Source organism: Pararge aegeria, chromosome Z (genome assembly GCF_905163445.1).
Source record: "Pararge aegeria chromosome Z, ilParAegt1.1, whole genome shotgun sequence".
In the NCBI taxonomy this organism is placed as follows: domain Eukaryota; kingdom Metazoa; phylum Arthropoda; class Insecta; order Lepidoptera; family Nymphalidae; genus Pararge; species Pararge aegeria.
In genome coordinates this window covers 23,931,464-23,953,753 of record NC_053208.1, presented here as the reverse complement: position 1 = coordinate 23,953,753, position 22,290 = coordinate 23,931,464, and the positions used below count along the sequence as shown (strand labels likewise).

Below are 22,290 nucleotides of genomic sequence, written 5' to 3'. Positions count from 1 at the left end.
ATCGTTTTCATTGTTAAGATAGATAAATTGTATATGGAGGAGAGCGGGGACCTTGCGACACAGGTTTATTTTAAAACTTACTTCAGGATTCCCAACAATATTGCAAACTGCAATATTTCAACAATAAATTTCATTTCATATCAATTCTATATAAAATACTTCTCCGGCATAAAAGTGACCCGCGCCTGTGTGTGACATGATTGTATACGAGTTGTCAATCGCTTGAAATGGATTGCGACTACTGTCTATCTAATAAGGCTGTCTCTCCAGAGTCATAAGAGACACGAAGCGAGCGATGTCAACCCTACTGACCGCTTCTGTTTCAAAGCATAGCTTAGGGGTGATATGGAAAAGAGTTTGAAGCAATTTTTTTTATCGTTGCACGATAGGTTCGACGAAAGCCACTTCTACATTTTAATTACTAGTTATTTGTCGTGCCTGAATTCAATGAAGCTATTAATCAATTTTATAAAATTCCAGTGTCACGATGTTGGTCCGGGATGAGCTCCAAAACTACTGAATCGATTTTAACTTTTTTTTATTCCTACTTAAGAGATAGGATGGTATATATCTCAATCTCAATTTATTTAATATCGCTTGCTTCGACGGTGAAGGAAAATAACGCGAGGAAACCTGCAGCTGAGTTCACATAATGTTCTTAAAGGCAAAGTCCACCAAACCGCAATGGACCAGCGTACCTGAACTGGCTACTACTATGGGCCTGAACCCATCTCATTGTGGGAGTCTCCTCCCCCAATGTAGTGAGCCGCTACTGGGTCATGATGATGATGAAATAGATGACACAGGTTGGGACTTCCGAGTTGTATACCTTACTATCATCAATGCTACATTTGAGGCCTTTCAATAAGCATTTTGTTATCTTTTTGGACAGCCTAGCAAATTTAAAAGGAACATGTTCTATTTTCCTAACTGGCCAGTTCGCGGGGCAACCTTAATACGTGGGGCATGCTTTTAGAATTTCCCACGTATTAGGATTAGCTCAGCTCCGGTGGAAAAAAGTTCACAATGTGGCAAAATTTTATATTGGCTCGCCGAGGTGAAGTACTCATGCATTGTGAGGGATCTATTAAATGCCGTAATTCTATTCTATTAGTTTTATTTTCATTAGTGTGATCAATTTAGCTGCACGTAGAAAAAAAGTTAAATGAAGCTCATTTATTAATATTCGTAACGTTTTTTCTCTTTTTATAGCTTAGCTGATCTGTGGTGGACAAGGTCAAATCGCTTCATAGCGTAGTTTCGCATCCCTTAGTACAATATTTGCTCGCTCGCAATCGAGGAGTCGTTTTCGAGAATGGAAAACTTGAAGATAGGAGTAAAATGGATCTCATTTCCATTCAGTTAGACCTCAAACTGGCATACAATTCTTTAGGTTGGCCATTTGACAGAACGTTTGTAAAACGAAAATCAGAAGTACGGGATTTGTGACTCTAAGACGAGTCCCGTTAGGTGAATTTTACTTTGAGGATACAGAGTTTAACGAAACGAACTCGAAACGACTCCTCCATTGCGAGCGAGTAAATCTGGTACTCTTGCTAAGGCTACTGGTACAAGGCGCTTGAGGTGTTCAGTGCACTTCCCGTGATGAACCACCAGAGTATTCCAACAAATCGATGTCCGCTAGCTATTACTTTAAAGCATTTTGTTATTTGTACAGCACAAAATATCAAAATATCACAAACATTTCAGTCAGCTAATCGGATTAAAATAATGTTATTTTATATCGTGACATCGAGCTCTTTCATCTCTCGTTTATTAATCTACGTGATAATACTGATTGCCTGTTTGGTTGATAATACGAAGGCTTGCGAAATAACAAATTGGTACATTCATTACTTCATATTTTTTTTAATAATAATAATAATAATATCGTTTATTTCTTTCATCAAAATTACATTGAGTTGACGAACTGGCTATCCTAGCTAGATTTTATCTGTGTTAAGGATAACCAGCCTCGCCCCCGGAACACACATAGACAGATTGAAATGAAGACATTACTATTTTGTAGCTTTAATTGTAACTTAAAAGAAAAAAAAAGGAAATAATAAAAACGTTAGTAAACTGTGTGTGTGTGAGTGTGATTGCGTGTTTGTGTGTGTGTGTTGTGTTATTAAATTTTTGGGGTAGGGTTCAAGTAACAATGACAATCAGGTAAATTAAATTAAAGTTTGTAAGAAATATTCTGTTTCTTCGTAAGATTTACTAAGCAAAAAAGATGTTACTTTATTTTTACTCCGAATGAGTGGTAAGTTATGAATGAACACTTCCGCGTTAGGCTTATTATACAAGTAGGGGCCCAGAAAGTAGCAAAACCGTTTTGTAAAGGCAAAATTAGGGGTACGCAAGCTACAAATTTAATGATATGAAAAGTGCATATTGTCGCGGTCTGTGAAATACCAAATGTATGCTGCCAATATTTCTGGTACTATTCGACGCAATTATTTTTCTCATGCTTTTATTAAGTTCCATAAAGAACTATGTGGCGGCCGAACAGAATACAGTTGTCACCACTCCTCTTCCAGCTGGTGTCGTACAAGTCCACTGATTGGACTAAAGGCCTCAGGGCACAATGGGAGGTTTTGCCCATAATCACATGCTGGGCAGACTGGTTGATAATCGCACAGTTTATGGCCCCGTCCCTCCCTTTATGCCCCGTGGCCTTTAGTCCAATCAGTGGACTGTTACTGGCTATTGATTTTTATTTTATTTTTTTTTATTACACAAACTACTAAAATTATTATTCTTCGCATCCTGAAACTCACATGAGTTTATTTGGTCGCTGCACATTCCTCTAAAATCAAATAAGTTTAAATATATACAGTATCATATTTTAACCATTAAAAAGCAATACAGTATACAGCAGGTAGTACACTAATAAATCCAGTGTAGGATGTGATGAATGTGGCAATGTATTATCATCATAATATAAACCCTTTACCAGCCCTCTACACGGCACGGATCTCCCACAATGGGTTTAGGCCATAGTCCACCACGCTAGCCCAGTGCGGATTTGTGGTCTCCACACACCTTTAAGAAGTTATAGAGTACACGCAGGTATGCAGATTAATTATCTCACGATGTTTTCCTTAAACGTTGAAACAGGTGGTATTTTAATTGCTTAAAACTTGAATAACTTAGAAAAGTTAGAGGTGCGTGCTGGGATTCAAACTGGGACCGCCGAAAGTGAAGCCGAAGTCCTACCCACTGAGTTGTCACCGCTTTTTTTCTTTTTCGATTCGCACTTGACTGGTTTTTAATAAGTTTATTATTGCGCCCGACGCGCCGTGGACGTCGTGGAGAGCTAATTAACTACACCAGTACGATCGATGCCATTGGCATGATCATAAGCCCTAATAAGCATATTAGACGAAGGCCGCAGTACTCCGTAATTTTGTTTCCACGTGTAGCACGTTGTACAAGTCACTTCCTTGCAGTAGGTAACATAATTGTCTCCAACGCACTGAATTTAATTATACAGTACAGGAACATCTTAATGTAATACATTAAACTCGTATAACGAAACGGCAAAATTACTACATTAAAATTGACTACGAAAGATTTTGTAACATTGTTTCTCATTTAAACTATTCCGACTTAATGCCACGTTTATTAATAAAACACTTAACACATAGTTCAAATCAAATTTTATTTTTATAATCTTGTTAGCTGATTATAAAACCGCCGCCCGCGACATGGTCAGCGTTTGATTTTGTTTTTTGAGTTGGCATTCAAAGTAGTTGTAGTACTACAAAAAAAAAGTATTCAGCCTTAGCCTTAAATAAGAGGTTTGCTGCTGTCCGCTGAGGAGTTCTGTCCACTATCTCCAACCACATTCATCAGACCTACACAAAGTTTGGGCAAAATTAAACACATATTATAACCTCTATAATACAAAAATAATTATTCAAGTCTGTTATAAATTGTCGGGAGTTATGGCGTAAAATCGTCAAATACTTTCATCCCCTCTCAAAGTAGTTTTTGCGTGAAACCGTAACAAACAAACTTACATTGACAATTATAATATTAGTAGGATAGGATAGGAAGTATGACAGGAATAGGGATAGGGATCATCTTGTTTAAAATTTAATTTATACAAATTTAAAAAAAAAACTTGTCTTTAATTTTGATGATAGATCCAACAGGATACGTTATTACCAAAATCATTTATATTCCATATAGCCATCGGTCGCTTCTAACAGACACATGAGGCTTAACACCTACCCCTCAGATTGTTGTACAGGGGGGTACTCTGCAGCACGTGCCCCTCGCATAACCTGCGAATAATTTTTGTTTTTTTTTTATTCTACGACCAATACATACATCGCCATCTAGCCCCAAAGTAAGCGTAACTTGTGTACTAAGATGACTGATGAATATTTTTATGAATAACATACATAAATTCTTATAATATACATATATACACCCAGACACTGAAAAACATTCATGCTCATCACACAGACATTTTCCAGTAGTGGGAATCGAATCTACTGCCTTGGGCTCAGAAAGCAGGGTCGCTGCAAACTGCGCCGATCGGCCGTCAATTGCTCTGATTATAGGCGATGGTTTTCTGTAGAAGGTTTGGTCTTGTAGTAATAATTGAAGGACCAACCTTCAATAATTACTACAAAAGAAATAAAATCATCTACGTCTTTTCTTAGTTACTGGAAATATTTTAAAGTCAACCGAATACGTTTTTTTTTTCTTTTAAATGTCACATCACGCTTATATTGAACACGAAAATATTGTCACGTTGGGGTGGAAAAAGGTTTGCTAGCCCTGAAATATGTTATTAAATTAATTCCATATGAACGCGCCTATTTCAGTGAACAACTGGCTAGTCTAGACTGCTATTAGGCAAATTTTTGCTATTTTTCGATTGAATTACGAAACGAGAATAGGAAATTGAATATCCTTCCTGCTAAATATTATTAATGTGAATGTAAGTTTGTTTGTTACGCTTTCGCGCAAAAACTGCTTAACAGATCATTTTGAAACTTTGTACACGTATTCTTGGAGGATTCAGAAGTACTATAGGATACTTTCTATTAAAAAAATATATGTAGTTTTTACGAAAGATAAACATATGTTGTCAAAAATCTCATGTAATACTATAGGTGTAGACTATGTAGCAGTACGCTGCGTAGATGCACGGTATATCTACTTAGTGCAGTAGTTTGTCACCCCTGTCCGGTGCTTCCCTATATGTGTCGAGGGTAGACACCGAGTGGGTTTTATGGGTAAGAATCCCACAAAAACCAAAGTTTTTCCTCCTGGATAGCAGGTATCTCACCAGGAGATCCCCCCCCTTTCCCCTAGTAACTAGTAAGAAAAGCTAATTCCCGGCAATTTACCTTGTAGTAATCTTTTGCAAAGTTTCTCTGATCTGCCCTGGTGCTAACCTTACAGTCAAGAGCTAATTAGTAGTGGAATAAAAAAATAGAATATAATCATTTGTTTTCACCAGCCGTGAAGAGAGATGATCATCATTACATGGCTGAACAGATATTAATCAAACGTAACAAAGAACCATCGCGATTAAAAACTGCAAATTAAAATAAAAACCACATTTAAATCCGTTCGACCGTTCGAAAGCTCCGATAACGCGAAAGGCGGGGTTTTATAAGACCGACCTGTCAATCAGAGCGGTCTTATAAAACCTCTTTTTTAGCGTCGGAGTTCAAAAAATATGCGTTAAAATTACGAAAAGTGATGGCGAAATTGACTTAGAAGTTTAAAGCTTGATCGTTTCTTTTGACCTGGCTTAGCGAGGTCTCTTCGGTTATGGCTAAAGTAAAGCAAAATTGATGTTTTTAAATATATTTTAACTTGCACAGTGTGCTAGAAACGGTTTTCTAAAAAGCTGTTACGGCTTTATAATTCCAGCCAGTGATGACTTACGGATCGGAAACGTGGTCGCTTACTATGTGCCTCATAAGAAGGCTCAGAATCAATCAGCGGGCGACGGAGAGAGCAATGCTGGAAGTATATCTACGTGATCAAATCAGGAATGAGGAGATCCGTTAAAGAACCAGCTCAGCGAGTCGCAAAGCTGATGTGAAAATGGGCAGGGCACATAGCTTGGAGAACCGATTGGGGTCCCAAGCTGGAATGGCGACCCCGCACAGGTAAACGCAGCGTTGTCGGACCCCAACGAGGTGGACAATCGACATCAACGAGTCGCTAGGAGCCGCTGGAAACAAGCCCACAACCGTGGATTTATGAACTTCCTACAAAAGACCTATGTCCAGCAGTGGACTTCAATAGGTTGAAGTGATGATGATGATGATGATGATGATGAATTCCAGTCATATCTTCGCAGTAGCGTGTTTTCTAATGCTCCAGTTATTGTGAGGAACTGGCGAGGCAGTTTCCGTGTTACTACACGAACTATTTAGAGCCACTTTTTCTTATATCAGTGAGTGAATTAATAGTCTTTGCACGCAAAAATTTGTCAACACGAAATTTTTTATCAGAAACGATTGCTTATCTTCTCGATGGCTTCTGCAGCTAAGGTCGCATTATTCGCATGCTTAACTACAGATAAAGGGATCTTGGGCTCAAATCCAGCGGCGAGATCAAATTGGCTATGTAATGGCTTCTTTTGACAAACAATTCTCCGAGTTAGGAAAACGGCCATGTTTGTCCCTGTGCTTCGGAGAGCACGTTAAGTCGGTAACGTTTATTATCACTCAATATTGTCATAGTTATCGTGAAGCAAACTGCCGCCAGTCTGCATCGGATACAGTAACAGTATCTCAAGAATACAAGCTATTTCTGTGGTTTTCATTACGATCGATACTGCATCAGAGTTAAAGAAACAGACAGACGTAGTAAGTACTAACTAGAAATTTAAAGAGCAAGTGTAAGTACTACAATAACTTTGAAAATCTTAAGTAATAGTCAAACTTTTCTTTATTCAAATAGATAATAAATAAGTTAAGGAAGGTACGAGAGATTAACTGCGATGCACCTTCAGAACAATTCAGAGCAGCTTTCCGCTGAAGTTTCCTATTGTGGAGTTTTGAAAAGTTGTTTTTGTACTACCTGTTAAACGTCTAAACTTCTGCTAAAGTTATTCCTGGTTCGTGAAAGATCAAATTATAGATAAACTATGAAAACAAGAGATAGTTTACTAGCCATCTCTTTCTCGAGTGGCAATATCAAATAACTATTTATATAACATCGTGTACTGCATCATATTATATGTCCAGTGGCCCCCTGCGACTGGTTGTACGTCTTCTGTCCACCAGAATTTACCGGTACGTCGCTAAATCCATCATCGGTCCTCCGAACTATAAGCCCCGCCCATTGTCACTTCATTAGAGGCTCGATAACGAAGTCCTGCGTCCGACCTCTCTGCGAACTCGTGATCTGCGTTCGAATGTGTACAACAAGACCAAACAAGCAGTACAGATATTAAGGTAGCAAGTACAAGCACCATGAGTCCACGAAGTAAGAATGAATCAATCAATCAATCAAAAATACTTTATTGCACACAAGAAAAAAACAGCAATATATGAAGGAGAACAAAGGTACAAGTCATTTAAATCTATGTAACAAAGGCGGTCTTATCACTTATAGTGATTTCTTCCAGGCAACCATTGACTCGAAATTGACTCACATATGAATCCTTATAGCGGTGCGCAAAGCTCTAAGAAAATACTTACATATTTATAAATACAAAAACAGTACATATATAAAATAAACTAATACATATTCCCCTACGGTAAAATAAATAATACTAAAACTTTATATATAAAAATGTTAACAGTACAGAAAGTAAATGTGGAATATAATAATCATACTTACATTATTAGATAATAATTCTGTAGACGACTTAAAAATATTATGTGATTTAGCGTAACGAATGTCAAGTGGGAGATCATTCCACAATTTTACCGCCTTGATGGTAAAAGACTCATTGTAACAATGCGACGACTGATTGACACTTCCAACTTAGGTATCTTCACTCTGAGAACGGAGACTAAGTGGAAGAATTGAAATAGCACCAAGAAATGTAAAGCGATATTTAAGATAAGTCGGAGTATGAGGATGAAACAGAATAGAGGAAAGAAAACTTAAAATATGACAGTTTCGTCGGTGTCTAACAGAATGAACTTGCTAGTTATAAAACAAATAATTAATTACATACAGAATCCTCACTCAGCCATTATTGCATACAGTGCATTGTGTCCAAAAACAGTGAAAACGCCCCGAGCACGTCACACTTCACACACCCCGAATGTTGCTCACTCACAACTCACAAACTTTTCCCATTTTCTCATTATATCATTACATGTAAAATAATGACTGTCTTGTTAATGGATGAAGTGGCTAAACGCCATTTCGAGAAACACTACTAAAGTTGATTAGTTTTTGATGCTTCAATAAAAGTCCTATACACGGTTTGTGTTCTTAATTCTGTAGTATAAAACTATGTGGAATCTATTAAAGGAAATCGGGTGGCCTAGTTACGCCAGCGCAAATCTGTAACAGAGATAGTCTTTATTTCAGGGTTTCCCAGTCATCAAATCGGTTTGATTGCACATTGGTTATAAAATATGTAAAACAGTCTTTAGTTGTGTTCACATATTCGACCGTTGCGGCCTGCAGGTCATAAAATGATAAAGAAGATATTGAAATAGGTACCGCAAATATCACATAGTTTAAGATAACTTAAAGAGTAATATTTAAAATGAAGAATAAATTATTAAAATCTTGGCTCTGACCATTCTTCCCCCGTGCCTTGGAGAACAGGATAAGGCGTCAATATCATTAACCACCACCGTTTCATCATCATCATATTAATCAATTACCAGCCCACTACAGGGCACAGTTCGGAGTCCACCACGCTGGACTAGCGCGAATGGGTGGTCTCCAACGCAAAAACTCTCGGGCATGCTGGTTTCCTCACGTGTTCCTTAACCGTTGAAGCAAGTTATATTTTAATCGCTGAAAACGCTCATAAATTAGAAAAGTTAGTGGTGCGCTGGTATACGAACTCCGCCCCCGGAAAGTGAAGCCGAAGTTCTAACAACTAGGCTATCAACACCTTTTAGTAAATGCTACTCATTGTGATCAATACGTGATTCGATTACCTGCTTAAAAATGGATGTAGCCATTAGCGACATATAGTCTTATTCAAGATTCTAAGACTTTATCATAGAACATTTATAAGCCGATAACGTCCATCATGAGCAATCCTTAGGGATTAGCGGCGAATACTGAGAAATTCTTAAAAGTGTAATTTTATACCTGTATTTGACGTTTTGTTACCACTTTGACCGTACAACAATCGCAACATAATACTCAGTTCTAACACAGTCCAACTAACACAAAAATTCGATACACGATTTTCTCTCTGCCGCGCAGAAAAGACATCTTCCTTTTTGTACTCAAAGTTCTCGCTACATATATAAATATCTTTAACTTTATTTTATTAAATAGAGCCTGCAATGCACATATAACGTTCGAACGCATTAATTCCATAGTTTTGTGAATGGTCGTAAATTTTTAACTGAAGCAACAAATGTTTTGATATCAGATTATAGCTGTCGATATCGTTACCGTTGGGTTTTGAGTACAGAGTTTGACACTTTAATTAATGTTAAATGTTAAATTTACATGGCAACGTGCTGTTATTTTAACCTATCTTACAGTTTCCTGTATAATACTTTAAAGCTATTTGCACATTGGGCAGTAAAGGAACGTTGATGATGTTAATGACGGTAAATTAAAGCTGATAATGTACCAATCCGCACTGGGCCAGCATGGTGGACTATGGCCTTAACCCTTTCTCATTGTGGGAGGAGACCCGTGACCTCTAGTGGGTCGATATTGGGTTAATATGTGGCAAATTAATCCTCCGCTCCTTTTCCCACGGGTGTCGTACGAGGTGACCAAGGGAATATAACGGAAAACGGGCGTCCTCTGTCGTACTAATACCATGTACTGTGATCACCATCCCGTCTGCTCAGCGTGATGATTATGGCCAAACCCTCAAGTTGGGAGAGGCGTATAGTCCAGACTGGGCTATTCATCAATGTTGCAATGTGTTATAATGTAAACGATTCAAGAGCAGTGATAAGTGTACAGGATGTGAGAAATATACTTAAGTAATTAAATACCAGTGTTGTTTAATTTTCTACGCTACAGCTTACAATCACCATCTTAAAGTGTCATTTAAAATAACCCTTATATTAATACATTTATATTTAACTAACGTACCCAGCCCGCTTCGCCGGGCTAGATTTTGCTTTATTTTATTTAAACAATAAACTTACATCATTAAATTTTTAATTTAAGACTCATAATATATTAAATCATTTTTTCTCTCCGTATTCATTCTCTTCTATTCTCTTCTCGAGCGGGTGAAGATCATTATCTACACCCATGTACACTCAACAATAGAATATCATCATAGTAAATAAAAGCTGTATATGACAGTTTGACAGTTCAAAAATAGGAGTGCTCCGATCGTCACCAAACTTTACAGGATTACTCGCCAGGTCAATCCGGAGATTCCCTGAAAGTTTCATTGAAATCGGTCCAGCCGTTTCGGAGCCTAAACGGAATATACCCACACACTTTCTCTTTTATATATATAGATATAATGCTGTTAATATAACTTTTCAATTCCGAACCTTTGAGCTACAGCGTCTCTTTAAATTGAATTGCATTGAGCACTCTCGCAGACTCGTTAATTTCATTACCAGTTCATTGAGCAGAGCAATTGAGTGCTCGATATTTAAATAAATATTGGTAATTATGTGCAACAATTACAGATAAATAATTGCAGGGCTTGTTGAAATTATTGCATTTTGCATCCAAAAATCCAGACTGAACAAGATTGTCTCAAGGGTGTGATCAGTTATAACGTATTTAATTTATTTTAATAAGTAGCTGTACGCCCAAAACTTATTTGAAAACAGTGACAGCTGATGTGATGCGTAATATGTAAATTGTTGATGCTGAAAAAGAGCACCTGCTAAGTTTCTTGCCGACTTCATCTCAGGAGAATCTGCATTCCGAACCAGTGATAGGGTCACTACAAACAGACAGACTTAACAATTCGAAAGTGCTTATAGTGTAAGTCTACTAGAAATTAATGAACTTTGATGGAGCCGCGTACATTGTTGTGTAATCAAGAGTGAATAAGATTTCAAAACACGTGTTTTGAAATCTTATTCACTCTTGATTAAAAGAAATATATTTTATTAATCTACAATAGCGATGACTTCAACGCAATAGAGAACTAAGGCCCCGCGAAAGGGCGAAAACTGATTTTAAATCGTATGAGAAGACCTCAAATTATTATTAACTAGCGGACCCGCGCGACTTCGTCCGCGAATGAGTCGACTTAAAAAATAGGCGTATGTCCAATATAAATGATTCCGAGATTCCAATATAAATGAATCCTAGCTAGATCGATTTATCGCCCCCGAAACCCCCTGTATACTAAATTTCATGAAAATCGTTGGAGCCGATTCCGAGATTCCAATTATATATACATATACTTTTAAGATATAAGATAACATTGTAGTGACATCCAATCTTAATAAACTACTAATTGTAAAACGAAACTATTTGTATCTTTTAAGTTGACATATTTAAATATTGTGTATTTATTGTATTCATAATTTGATTTGACCATAACTTTGATTTAAATTATTCATTGCAATGCCCCGGCGGGGCATTTATGTACGTACATGATAGCAATAAATTGATAAACAATAAACATAAAATAATATGTTTCTAGTAACGTTAGAAATGTCCCCACAACAAGATAAGCAGGTTACGTTTAAAATGACATAGTTTTTTGCTTTACAGCGTGAGGCTAGTACGGGCGAGCCACTATTAATTTACAATTAGTTTAGGTCTGGTCTAGTTGCCGTACTGCGGCCGCGGCAAGACTCCCTACCGTCGGAGGCAAACCGCCATGCGATTGAGCGTTTTGAAGCGACGCCGCGTGAAAACCGATTAAAGGGGAGCGGGTGCAATAAACTGACGTGCCCGTCTATTTTGGCGCGCTAACATTTTACACTGCAACGTCACTTAATAGCTTTAATCAAACATCCCCTCGAATTTGTGCTCACCTCGCATCGCAATATTAGCGTACGTTTTGAAGTTAACAAGTTATATTGATGACGTACACTCCCACGTGACCATAATAAGTTGTTTACTAATACCTATACTTCATCAAAATGAGGACCCATATGAATATGTTAACTTCATAAAAATTAGGACATTAATAAATATGTAATGTTATTGGCATTACGACATATTATCATAAAATGAGAATTAAAAAAAAATCTAAGTATTACACTTGACAATTACACTTTACAATCCTTGAATGATAGGTTATGACAGCTTGTCCCATACCCCTAATCGGATTCTACGCGGCATCGTACCGAAACGTTTTAAGTTTATGCGTCACGTCTTTGTCGGTAAGATACTACTTAGATATGGACTAAGCATGACCAAAGCCAGAACAGACAAGACCATAGAAAGTTCAGCTATTAAAAATGTCTCTAAACACGCGACCCACCTTATAGGGCCACAACGCTCATCTTTGAGAAAAGATACGAGTCAAGTATTTTCGGGAATCGTTTTAATAATCTCTTTATTCAGGCATAGCCCATAGTTAAATTTAAAAATCACAAAATTAGAGAAAAGCAAAAGAAAAAAGTCCAGTCCAGTGCTTCCAAAATGTTTTACAATAAAAACTATTTTCTATAAGGGCTATAAACTTCTCTGTTTGGGAACTATTTTGGTCACAGGGATTACACCAAATGAGCTTCAAAAACTTGAGCTTACGTACACAAAATTACATTCCATAAACATCAAACACTATTATCAATGAATCGTTAGAACTTCAAATAACAATACTCAAATTAGAAGCCGTAAGTTTTAATTATGTTTGCTGCTTTGTATGTGGAATTGCAGGTATAATATCAACTTATTCGAAGTTCTATCGCGTGGCCTAAGTTCGGCTAGTTATTGAAGTTAGCAAGGCAAAGCAATACAAATACCGACGAGGCCGCAGCAATTGATGTGCACACACTACACAGCTAAAGTAGATATTACTCCGTGTTTACCGAATACTGGCCACAAGCGTAGCAATATTTACCGTTGTAAAGTTTGATACGGATTCTGCGCTTCGATTAGCGACGACTCTTTTCATGTTTACTTTATTGCATATATTTGAAAAGGCTAAAAAACGCAGAGGATCACACTAAATAATAAATAAATATACTACGACAATACACATCGCCATCTAGTCCCAAAGTAAGTGTAGCTTGTGTAATGGGTACTCAGATGACTGATGAATATCTTATGAATAATATACATATGAACACCCAGACACTGAAAAACATTCATGCTCATCACACAAACATTTTCCAGTTGTGGGAATAGAACCCACGACTTTGGAATCGTGAAGCATCGTCGCTGCCCACTGCGCCACTCAACCGTCAATACTAGAGTTGGTTGCGTATTTTTACAAGCTTTTTTTTTTATTTTTTTGCCACGGTATAAGGGCAAGCAAATGTCGATACCGAATAAAGGGTCAGATCTTGCAACTGAATTTCAAGCCAATCAAAAAGTTACATAGTAGTTAACATTATTCTAAATCCAATATAAAGGTGTATAATTTCTAGTAACAAATCTAAGTATATTTCAATTTTGTAACGTAAAAATAATACTTCGTTAACTTATCGTAGTAGGTAACTTGATACACACTTACGTGTGTATGCGTTTTAATTTTAATTTTCTGTTGCTTAGAACTGTGTACCTCATCATCATCATATCAACCCATTACCGACCAACTACAGGGCACGGGTCTCGTGTCATAATGAGAAGGGGAGAAAGGCCGTAGTCCACCACGCTAGCCCATTGCGTGTTGGCGGACTCCACACATCACTGGATGCTAGCTAAATTTTATTGCATAAATTAAAATCAAATACCAGGAATCATATTCGGCCCTCCACCAACAACTTTAGATTTTTTGTCGCCCTTCCTAGCGCAACGGTGGGCGCTGTGAATTTATCTACGAGGTCCCGGGTTCGATTCCCAGGTCTTGAGGCTTTGGCCGTCGCTAGTTACCACCCTACAAACATAACGTGCCGTTAAGCGATTAGGTGTTTGGTGCGATGTCGCGTAGACTACCTTCTACTCTCTACACGTTAGGTTAGGGCTTACCTTTTTTTAGGCATAAAACTAATAACATTAATATTTAATTTTTGATTGGTGAATCGAATTTACAAAGACTAATAATTAATTAGTTAAAAAGTTACAAATATAAAAAAGATTTTTTTAAATTTTACCTTGAGCTGAAAAAAGACAACAACAGAAAATAAGTGTAAAATATGTATTTCATCTCATTTTCATTTTATTTAAAGTGATAGATTGAGAGAGCCCCATTTGACCTTTTATCTTTATAAATGCTATTTTATTGTCCCTACAGCCCAGCTGGTTGCGGTCAAAGGAGTTCTGGGACAAAAAATTCGAGGATCGTTACGAGCAGCTCCAAGAGGACAACCAACGACCGCGCCTGAAGGTAAGCACCAAGATTTGCAATGCAGTTATATGGTTATATAAAAATAATAATCACACAGTCGTTTTGTTTGAAAGTTGAATCACTCTCTATCACTCTCTACTCTCGGCTATGTTTGATGAAAATCGGTCATCATGGCCGCCTCCACAAACTGAGGTCACGTATTTTTGACTAGTACAATACTATACGCTGTGACAAATTTCAAATGCAAGATGGGCGCCACCCCAAAATGGCGAATTTTTTTTTTCAAAACTCCCCCAATATGGGTGTCAAATGAAAGGGCTTGTCTAGTAGAATAATGTACACAATTTTGAAAGTCGGCTGTTTCTCTTTACGTTTCTTAAACAAATCGCTAAGGTGCGGCAACTATGTTTCTCGCCACATGCCACTTGTATACATTCCATAGAAGTAAATAGGTATTTCCGAGACATCCTAACCTTGACCTGATCATTAGTTGTCTTTCATCAGGTGCGATATTCATCAACTGCAAGGCCGTACTCAAAGAAAATATTCTTTTTTTGCCGAAATTAAAGGTTTTGTTAATAAAAATTGCAAATTAGGTTTAAAAAAATTATTTCCCGCGAAACACTCGCTGGGGGTCATGGATGTATTCGTGACGCCCTAGCTTTAGAAATGTTGATTTTGGTATCGATAACAAAAAACTTAATTAGCATGTAATCGGGGGATATAATTTTGGTCTCCTGCCCGTGCTAGCCCTTCTGACGTCAGTTCTCTTTGTGACATCTACCGTCTGGTATAAGGCGTGTTCCTAAGAGTTGTTTAAGCTGATACCTCCTTTGCTGAACGATTCGTCGCCAAAACTTCATCCCCACCACCTGGATGGCTGGGGATCTCTGACTGCCCATTATATTAGATCTTTTCTCCCACGCACATGCAAATTGTGGACCCCACTTCCATACGCGGTGTTTCCACTTGAGTTTATTAAGAGATTATTTAAGGGGCGGATATAAAGTATCTCAGAAACCGGCAACACATTGGTGGTTCCTCTGGTGCTGTTGATGTTTATGGGCGGCAGTGTTCACTTACGACGTAAGTTAGGTAGGTACTCACGTCATTCAGTGTCAATTTAATAGCATCGAGGCCATCAGTTGAAGCCAGCACTAATATTCTCAACCTTAGTTTTTACATCCCTACTTTTTAAGGACCTCCTCGATGACCTAAAATTGCGTTAGATCGCTACTAAGCGATAAGGCCGCCTTTTGTGTTCTACTTCCGTCTTTGTGTTTTTATTGTTCGTTTATTTTCCTAACTTCATCATGGTGTACAAATATTGAGTTAAATAAATAAATGACATGGATCAAAAGCTCTGGACTGAAAATGCTACAATCGTACGCAAGCGATGACTAAATCTCCTATTTTTCACGTCATCTTAGCGTTGTTTTCGTGGATGACATGGATTAATTAGATTTGAATCCTCCATCAGCTTCGTTCATTCGTTGTCTATCTCACATCTAAAGATTTCGGATTAGATTGCTTATTTTTTAATATCGGACTGTTTGGCATCACAGGCTAGGTCTAGAAAGTTGTCGTTCCCTTGTTCCTTCTTCTGATCTTTAAGGCGGTAAGCATTATGAAGAGCCCAGCAAATCCAGATTCGCTATTCATAACGCGTAAAATCACTTCTTGCCTCGAGGCGTTATTACTGTAGTAAAGAAATATTTTTACGTAGAAACTTCCTGACTCTTATCGAAAGATCTTTTACTCAACAGCAAATAATGACTTTTAAATGTAGTAGGTACCTGGTACATGCTATGTTCGCGTAACTGCGAGATCATATGGCCGTGTGATCAGGCGGATACCGGAGGCAACTCGTTAGAAAATTCAAATCGATCAAACACCTGAAGCTGTGCTATTATTTACACGGCAGTCCAAGAGTGAGTGAGGGATGGATGTAGTGTTCATTTATGCATGAGTGCGGTGTGGTGACGGCAGATCGGAATACCCCACCTCCCTTCCTCACCATCCCTCCTCTTCCCTTGGGAGGCATTTGAAGCGACTAAGGGAATATAACGAAGATCAGGCGGCAGTCTCGTATGGGCCACATCTGCATCATCATCGGTCACCAACCAGTCTACTATGAGCGAACCCTCCTCTTGGGCAAGTTTGATTTATGTATAGGCGTATAGTTCAACCGCTCAGGTATTTTATGGAAAGAGAAATAAATATATCAAGTTTTTTTTTACTTTAGTTACAATAATTGACGGCCGATTGGCGCAGTGGGCAGTGACCCTGCTTTCAGAGTCCAAGGCCGTGGGTTCGATTCCAAAAAACTAGAAAATTGTTTTCAGTGTCTGGATGTTTATCTGTATATCATAAGTATTTATGTACATAAATAATTCATAACAATATTCATCAGTCATCTTAGTACCCATAACCCAAGCTAAGCTTACTTTGGGACCAGATAGCGATGTGTGTATTGTCGTAGTATAAAAAAATTAAATAAAGAATAGAAAGTTTAACGACTAATCTTTTCATCTTTAAACTAAACTATTTAAGTGAGCGAGTAAACTATGGGTACGTATGTGAGTGACCTTGTTCCACCATAACTTCTAAATGCCATTTGAATTTATGTGATCCTTAAATCATACCGAGTGAAACTGACTATAGTACCTACATTTTTAAAAATCGTGATGGCAGTATGGCACCATTTTCAAATATGATAAATGGTCGAGTCGAGTGTTCAAAATATTTGAACTTTATGTTAATGTTTCTTTGGAAGCATAACTAAGCCGACAAACACTGTTTTCCATACTAAAATAATCCTTAGTCCTTCCCAATGCAATATGAGGTATATTGCATTGGGAAGGAAAATTTAACCGCATACCCATCGGTGATGAAAAAATAACAGAAAAACAAAAGTCACTTTTGAATTCATAGCATTTATGTATGTATGAGAATAAGTTGGAGAATTCATTGCGCTCAAACCTCTATATAACTCAGACAAAGACTCAGATTATGGCACAACTATCTGAATGGCTTTTGTGACATTCCTCGGTAATCATATTATTTTTGTGCCTCCCTTTGTTATAAATATCAGCGTCAGTTTTTTATGGTGATTATCAAATACGATATAAGATTCCTACTTATGCTTCCTTTTCCTCTTAAACCCCGCGGTGTTACTCTCGTTATTAAAATGAGTATATCTGTCAATTCATGATCTTTATCTTATCCACCCATTACCGGCCCACTACAGCGCACGGGTCTCCTCCCACAATGAGGAGGGGTTAATCTGTCTATTAACGATTGTTTATTATCATTCATCATCATCATCATCATCATCACCGCATTAAGCACGTCTGAAGCTGACCATAGATCTTTTGCACTCCTCATAAGCGAAGCGTTGAGGTGGGTATTACTGTCAGTTTACGCGCACCGAGAGATTCTCCAACTTAAAATGTCTCTTTTTATTTCTTTATTGCTTTTATAAGTGAACTAGCTGACCCCAGCGCCATCTGTCGGGCTGATTTGTGAATCTAAACCATCCAGGGTGCTACCCCAACGCATGCCGAAAAATTCATTCAAATCTGTCCAGCCGTCTAGGAGGAGTTCAGTGACATACACACGCACACAAGAAATATATATATATAGATATAAATAGACAATTGTTGAGAAAAAACCCCATTTTTAACACTCATGATATATTTAAATCTCTTTTTATTAAATAATTAAATAAATTAAAAATTCTTTAAAAAAGTTCTGTTTTGGACGTCCGTGTATGTGCGGATCCCGTATCTTGTGGTCACTGTGGGAAATACTTCACTTATCGAGTTGGTTTTTTTTTTAATAGGCTTCAGTATTTTGAGGTATTTGTCCTGTCACCACACGACACACCTACAGTTGCATCTCTCTCTCTCTCTCTCTCTACATAGTGTTCCTCATTGCTGAGGGCATCGTGACCCTTCCAACCTTCGGCAGAATTTGTGCCATTTGACTCGGCTTTTAGCAACCCGTAAAGCAACGGAAGTAAAAAAAAAAGAAGCCTCAAAGCATTTTGGACTTTGGTTTCCGCTAAAGCGGCACGACGTAGTTCAATGTGGTTTTTGACATTGCTTTTTATTTATGGAAAAACTTTAACTTTCAGGTAATCGTAGTACCACATTCGCACAACGACCCCGGCTGGCTGAAGACCTTCGAGCAGTACTTCGAGTCGAAGACAAACAACATAATCAACAACATAGTGCACAAGTTACACCAGCATCCTAACATGACTTTCATCTGGACCGAGATATCCTTCTTGAACGCGTGGTGGGAGCGCGCTCATCCCGTCAAACAAAAAGTAAGCTTTTATGTACCAAAAAGATTTGGTTAGAATAGTAACATTGTGCTACAAGGGCATAAAACAATCCATTTCCGCGAGACGAGGATGAAATGGGTTCTGCTTTATTCGATTGCGCGGAAATTGTAAGGTTCCTTTCTCGAGTCAGATCAAAAGTGAATATATAAGTGTCCGATAAAGTGTGTTTTATGAATAAATAAAATAAATTATTTTTAATAAAGATTATTTAACTCGTGTAGTACCTACGTGCCACTTTTGTTTTCTTTAAGGGACCATAATATTTTTGTTATATTGAATAGTTGCAAATAAATGCAAATTGGGTACTAATAAACATTCCATCGATTTATTACATATATTTAAAATTACTTAACATCATCATCATCATCTGATGTTTAGTGTGACAGTAGTAACTGCTTCCCCTGACGAACTCTGTCGCTAAAGCTACTACTTGGAAAATATTTAATAACTCTTTACAGTACTTTTCAATGCTGCTTGACGGCAGTTATAAACATGACAATAGTAACTGCTTCCCCGGACGAACTCTGTCGCTAAAGCTACTAGTTGGAAAATATTTAATAACTCTTTATAGTACTTTTCAATGCTGCTTGACGGCAGTTATAAACATGACAGTAGTAACTGCTTCCCCGGACGAACTCTGTCGCTAAAGCTACTACTTGGAAAATATTTAATAACTCTTTACAGTACTTTTCAATGCTGCTTTACGGCAGTTATAAGCATTACAGTAGTATCTGCTTCCCCGGACGAGCTCAGTGAGTAAAGATCTAATACTGTGCCAAGTCTTAGACTACTAATATGAAAGTTAACTTATTTAATAACTATTTACAAATAAAATTGGTTAGAAACTCTTACCAACTGTAGATAATGTACCTAAGTACACTATAATGAACCAATCCGACGACTGATCAGATCGTCCACGAAGATAAATGACCCTCATTGTTGCGTCAGGCTCGTAAGCGAGGATGTGCATGTACAGAAAAGAACTGCTAAAAACTTAATCTAAATCAAAGCCTATACTAATTTCGAAACCGAATTAAAATTTAGATTACTTGCACTATCAATCGTGTAAAGTTTATTTCATCGAAAGTGCAAGCAATCATCTATTTATAGGACATTAAAAATATACATATATACCATACAGTTATAAATTAGTTAAATATTTTTATACGTACGAATATATCGATAACAACAACAAAAAATATATAATTGCATGTAAACACAACAAAAATAATCATATAGACTAGAGGAAGAGGAGGGCTATGAAAACGATGAGCTTTTTTTATATACCGGGTAAGTATTGTGTAATATGTCGATGTCCGGTAATAATAGTGACATTACGTTGTATTCAGCACATATGCAGGCTATTGGGGCCTGATTACAAAGATGCGTCCTACCATAGTCCTACCTAATAAAGTTTTCAACAAACTTTTGTTGTACCTACCTACCAACGAATATATGCAACTCGAATACACGTGAAGTGTGAGCTAGCGCCATCTTTTGCATACACGCCACAACGGGACGCAACCGACGTTTGCAAATGCAATTTGTGCATAGCGCCAAGTTAGAACCTGGTTCGCCTTTGAGTACAGTTGAGCGTAGACAGTGCCTCAATTCCGCAAGCATACTCGCGCAGTATTCACGTCGTTACGACTGAATATAATCCTTGTGTAATCCGAATAGAGTTACATATGGTGTGCAAGATTCTGTTTGTTTAGATCTACCACAATGTTGAGTATGTTTACATTTTGTATACTAGTATAAACTCTATTGCTATTGAATAAGGATGATAATTCAAATCCGTGATAAAAGTGCTCGAGCATGATGCGTTAGCTTTGTTTCGAAGCGTGATGTTACGGCCTTTTCACGCCACTCACTCGGCAATGCCTTATTACAAGAGTTGTTATCCAAAGGTGAAGTACGTCATTACATTCGTAAGGTTCTGCGGGGATGTATTGTTCTACTGAAATCCATTACACCTACGATTTTGAATGTGACTAAAATTTATTTTGAGACACGCATATCATGAATATTCTGTTCATACCTACTAATCTTGCCTCAACGAATAATGAACGCGTAAGATGTTGCTATTAAGCCTTTTTTTTTTTTTAAACGAGGAGGAAAAAATCCCTTCGGACTTCTGCCTTATGGCAGGGCATGTCCGACTTGCACGGACTAAAACAACCCCCCCTATCTGCCAGGTCTGCACGGAACCGCTGGGAACTTCATGCCGACTATTAAGCCTGTGAACCGCGAACCAGATAGTGTGTTAATCGTATAAGATTCCCTCGAAAACTTATCAACCTAACTTCATTATTGGTGGGTTATTTAAATAAATCGCGAATTGCGATACCTAAGGATTGAACGAAGGGGTTCAACATAAGCGCTACGCTCGGGATCTACCAAAAACCCTTAAGTTACGCTTGGGATTAGTGATACATTGCATTACCGCCTCGTTGAACTATCTAGGTACTACAAACCTTCCACAATAGGCAATACTATCAACTTTACTATAAAAATAATTTGCAGTCCCGTTATTAATTTCTAAATATTCAAACGTCAATAAAACTATTCAATAACATTGTTAATAACTAGCTTTTGCCCGCGACTTCGTTTGCGTGGACTTCAGAATTGGGTATTTAGCTTCGCTCGTTAACAATTTTTAAAACTATTTGACAGATTGATATGGAAAGTACATGCCATTTTATAATATTAGTAGGATTATATATTAACAATTCCATAGAACTAGGAATCTTAACTTCAAATAATATGTATCCTTTGGTTTACAGGCCTTCAAGAAGCTTATCAAGGAGGGTAGGCTCGAGATCACAGCCGGCGGCTGGGTTATGCCGGACGAAGCCTGCACACACATCTACGCCCTCGTCGATCAATTCATAGAAGGTATTTCAATCTATTTTCGTTGGTTAAAAAAAGCCTGATAACTAACCTGCTAACTTTAGAAGCAATGGTTTGGAATTGAGATATTCTGTCCAGCACGGCTAGCATGGAAGGAGACAATTATATACCCGGGGAAAGGATATAAATATATCTTTTTCCACAGCTTTATAAACTCTCAGAGCACTGGCACACAACACACATAAAAGGGGGTAAACTGAACACGTTAATAATATGTATGTTAGGGGATATAATCGGGGGATATAATGTTTGTCTCCTTCCTGTGCTAGCCCTGCAGACTCTCGGCACCATCGCGTAGTTAGGAAATGCCCCCCCCTTGCGCTCCAGAAAGCATCTTAAGCCTTCGGTCCCGGATATCGATAGGTATGCTAACTGCTTCAATCGAATCTTACAAGCCATCGACCTTATACATACTTGCTACGTAACAACGCTTTTGGCGATCTTTGACGATATAAAAGTAGAAATTAATCGTCATTTCTATCCAACG

The 22,290-nt window shown here is 37.8% G+C and overlaps 1 protein-coding gene across 1 annotated transcript in view; it reads left to right on the top strand.

Moving 5' to 3' along the window:
• The window catches only part of LOC120636039 (alpha-mannosidase 2), a 186,483-nt gene that overhangs the window by 160,613 nt on the left and 3,580 nt on the right, over positions 1 to 22,290 (top strand). Inside the window, exons 5-7 of the mRNA XM_039907298.1 lie at positions 14,486 to 14,578; positions 18,678 to 18,872; positions 21,677 to 21,788. Coding sequence (XP_039763232.1) covers positions 14,486 to 14,578; positions 18,678 to 18,872; positions 21,677 to 21,788 — 400 coding nt within the window. The remainder of the gene's footprint in view (positions 1 to 14,485; positions 14,579 to 18,677; positions 18,873 to 21,676; positions 21,789 to 22,290) is intronic.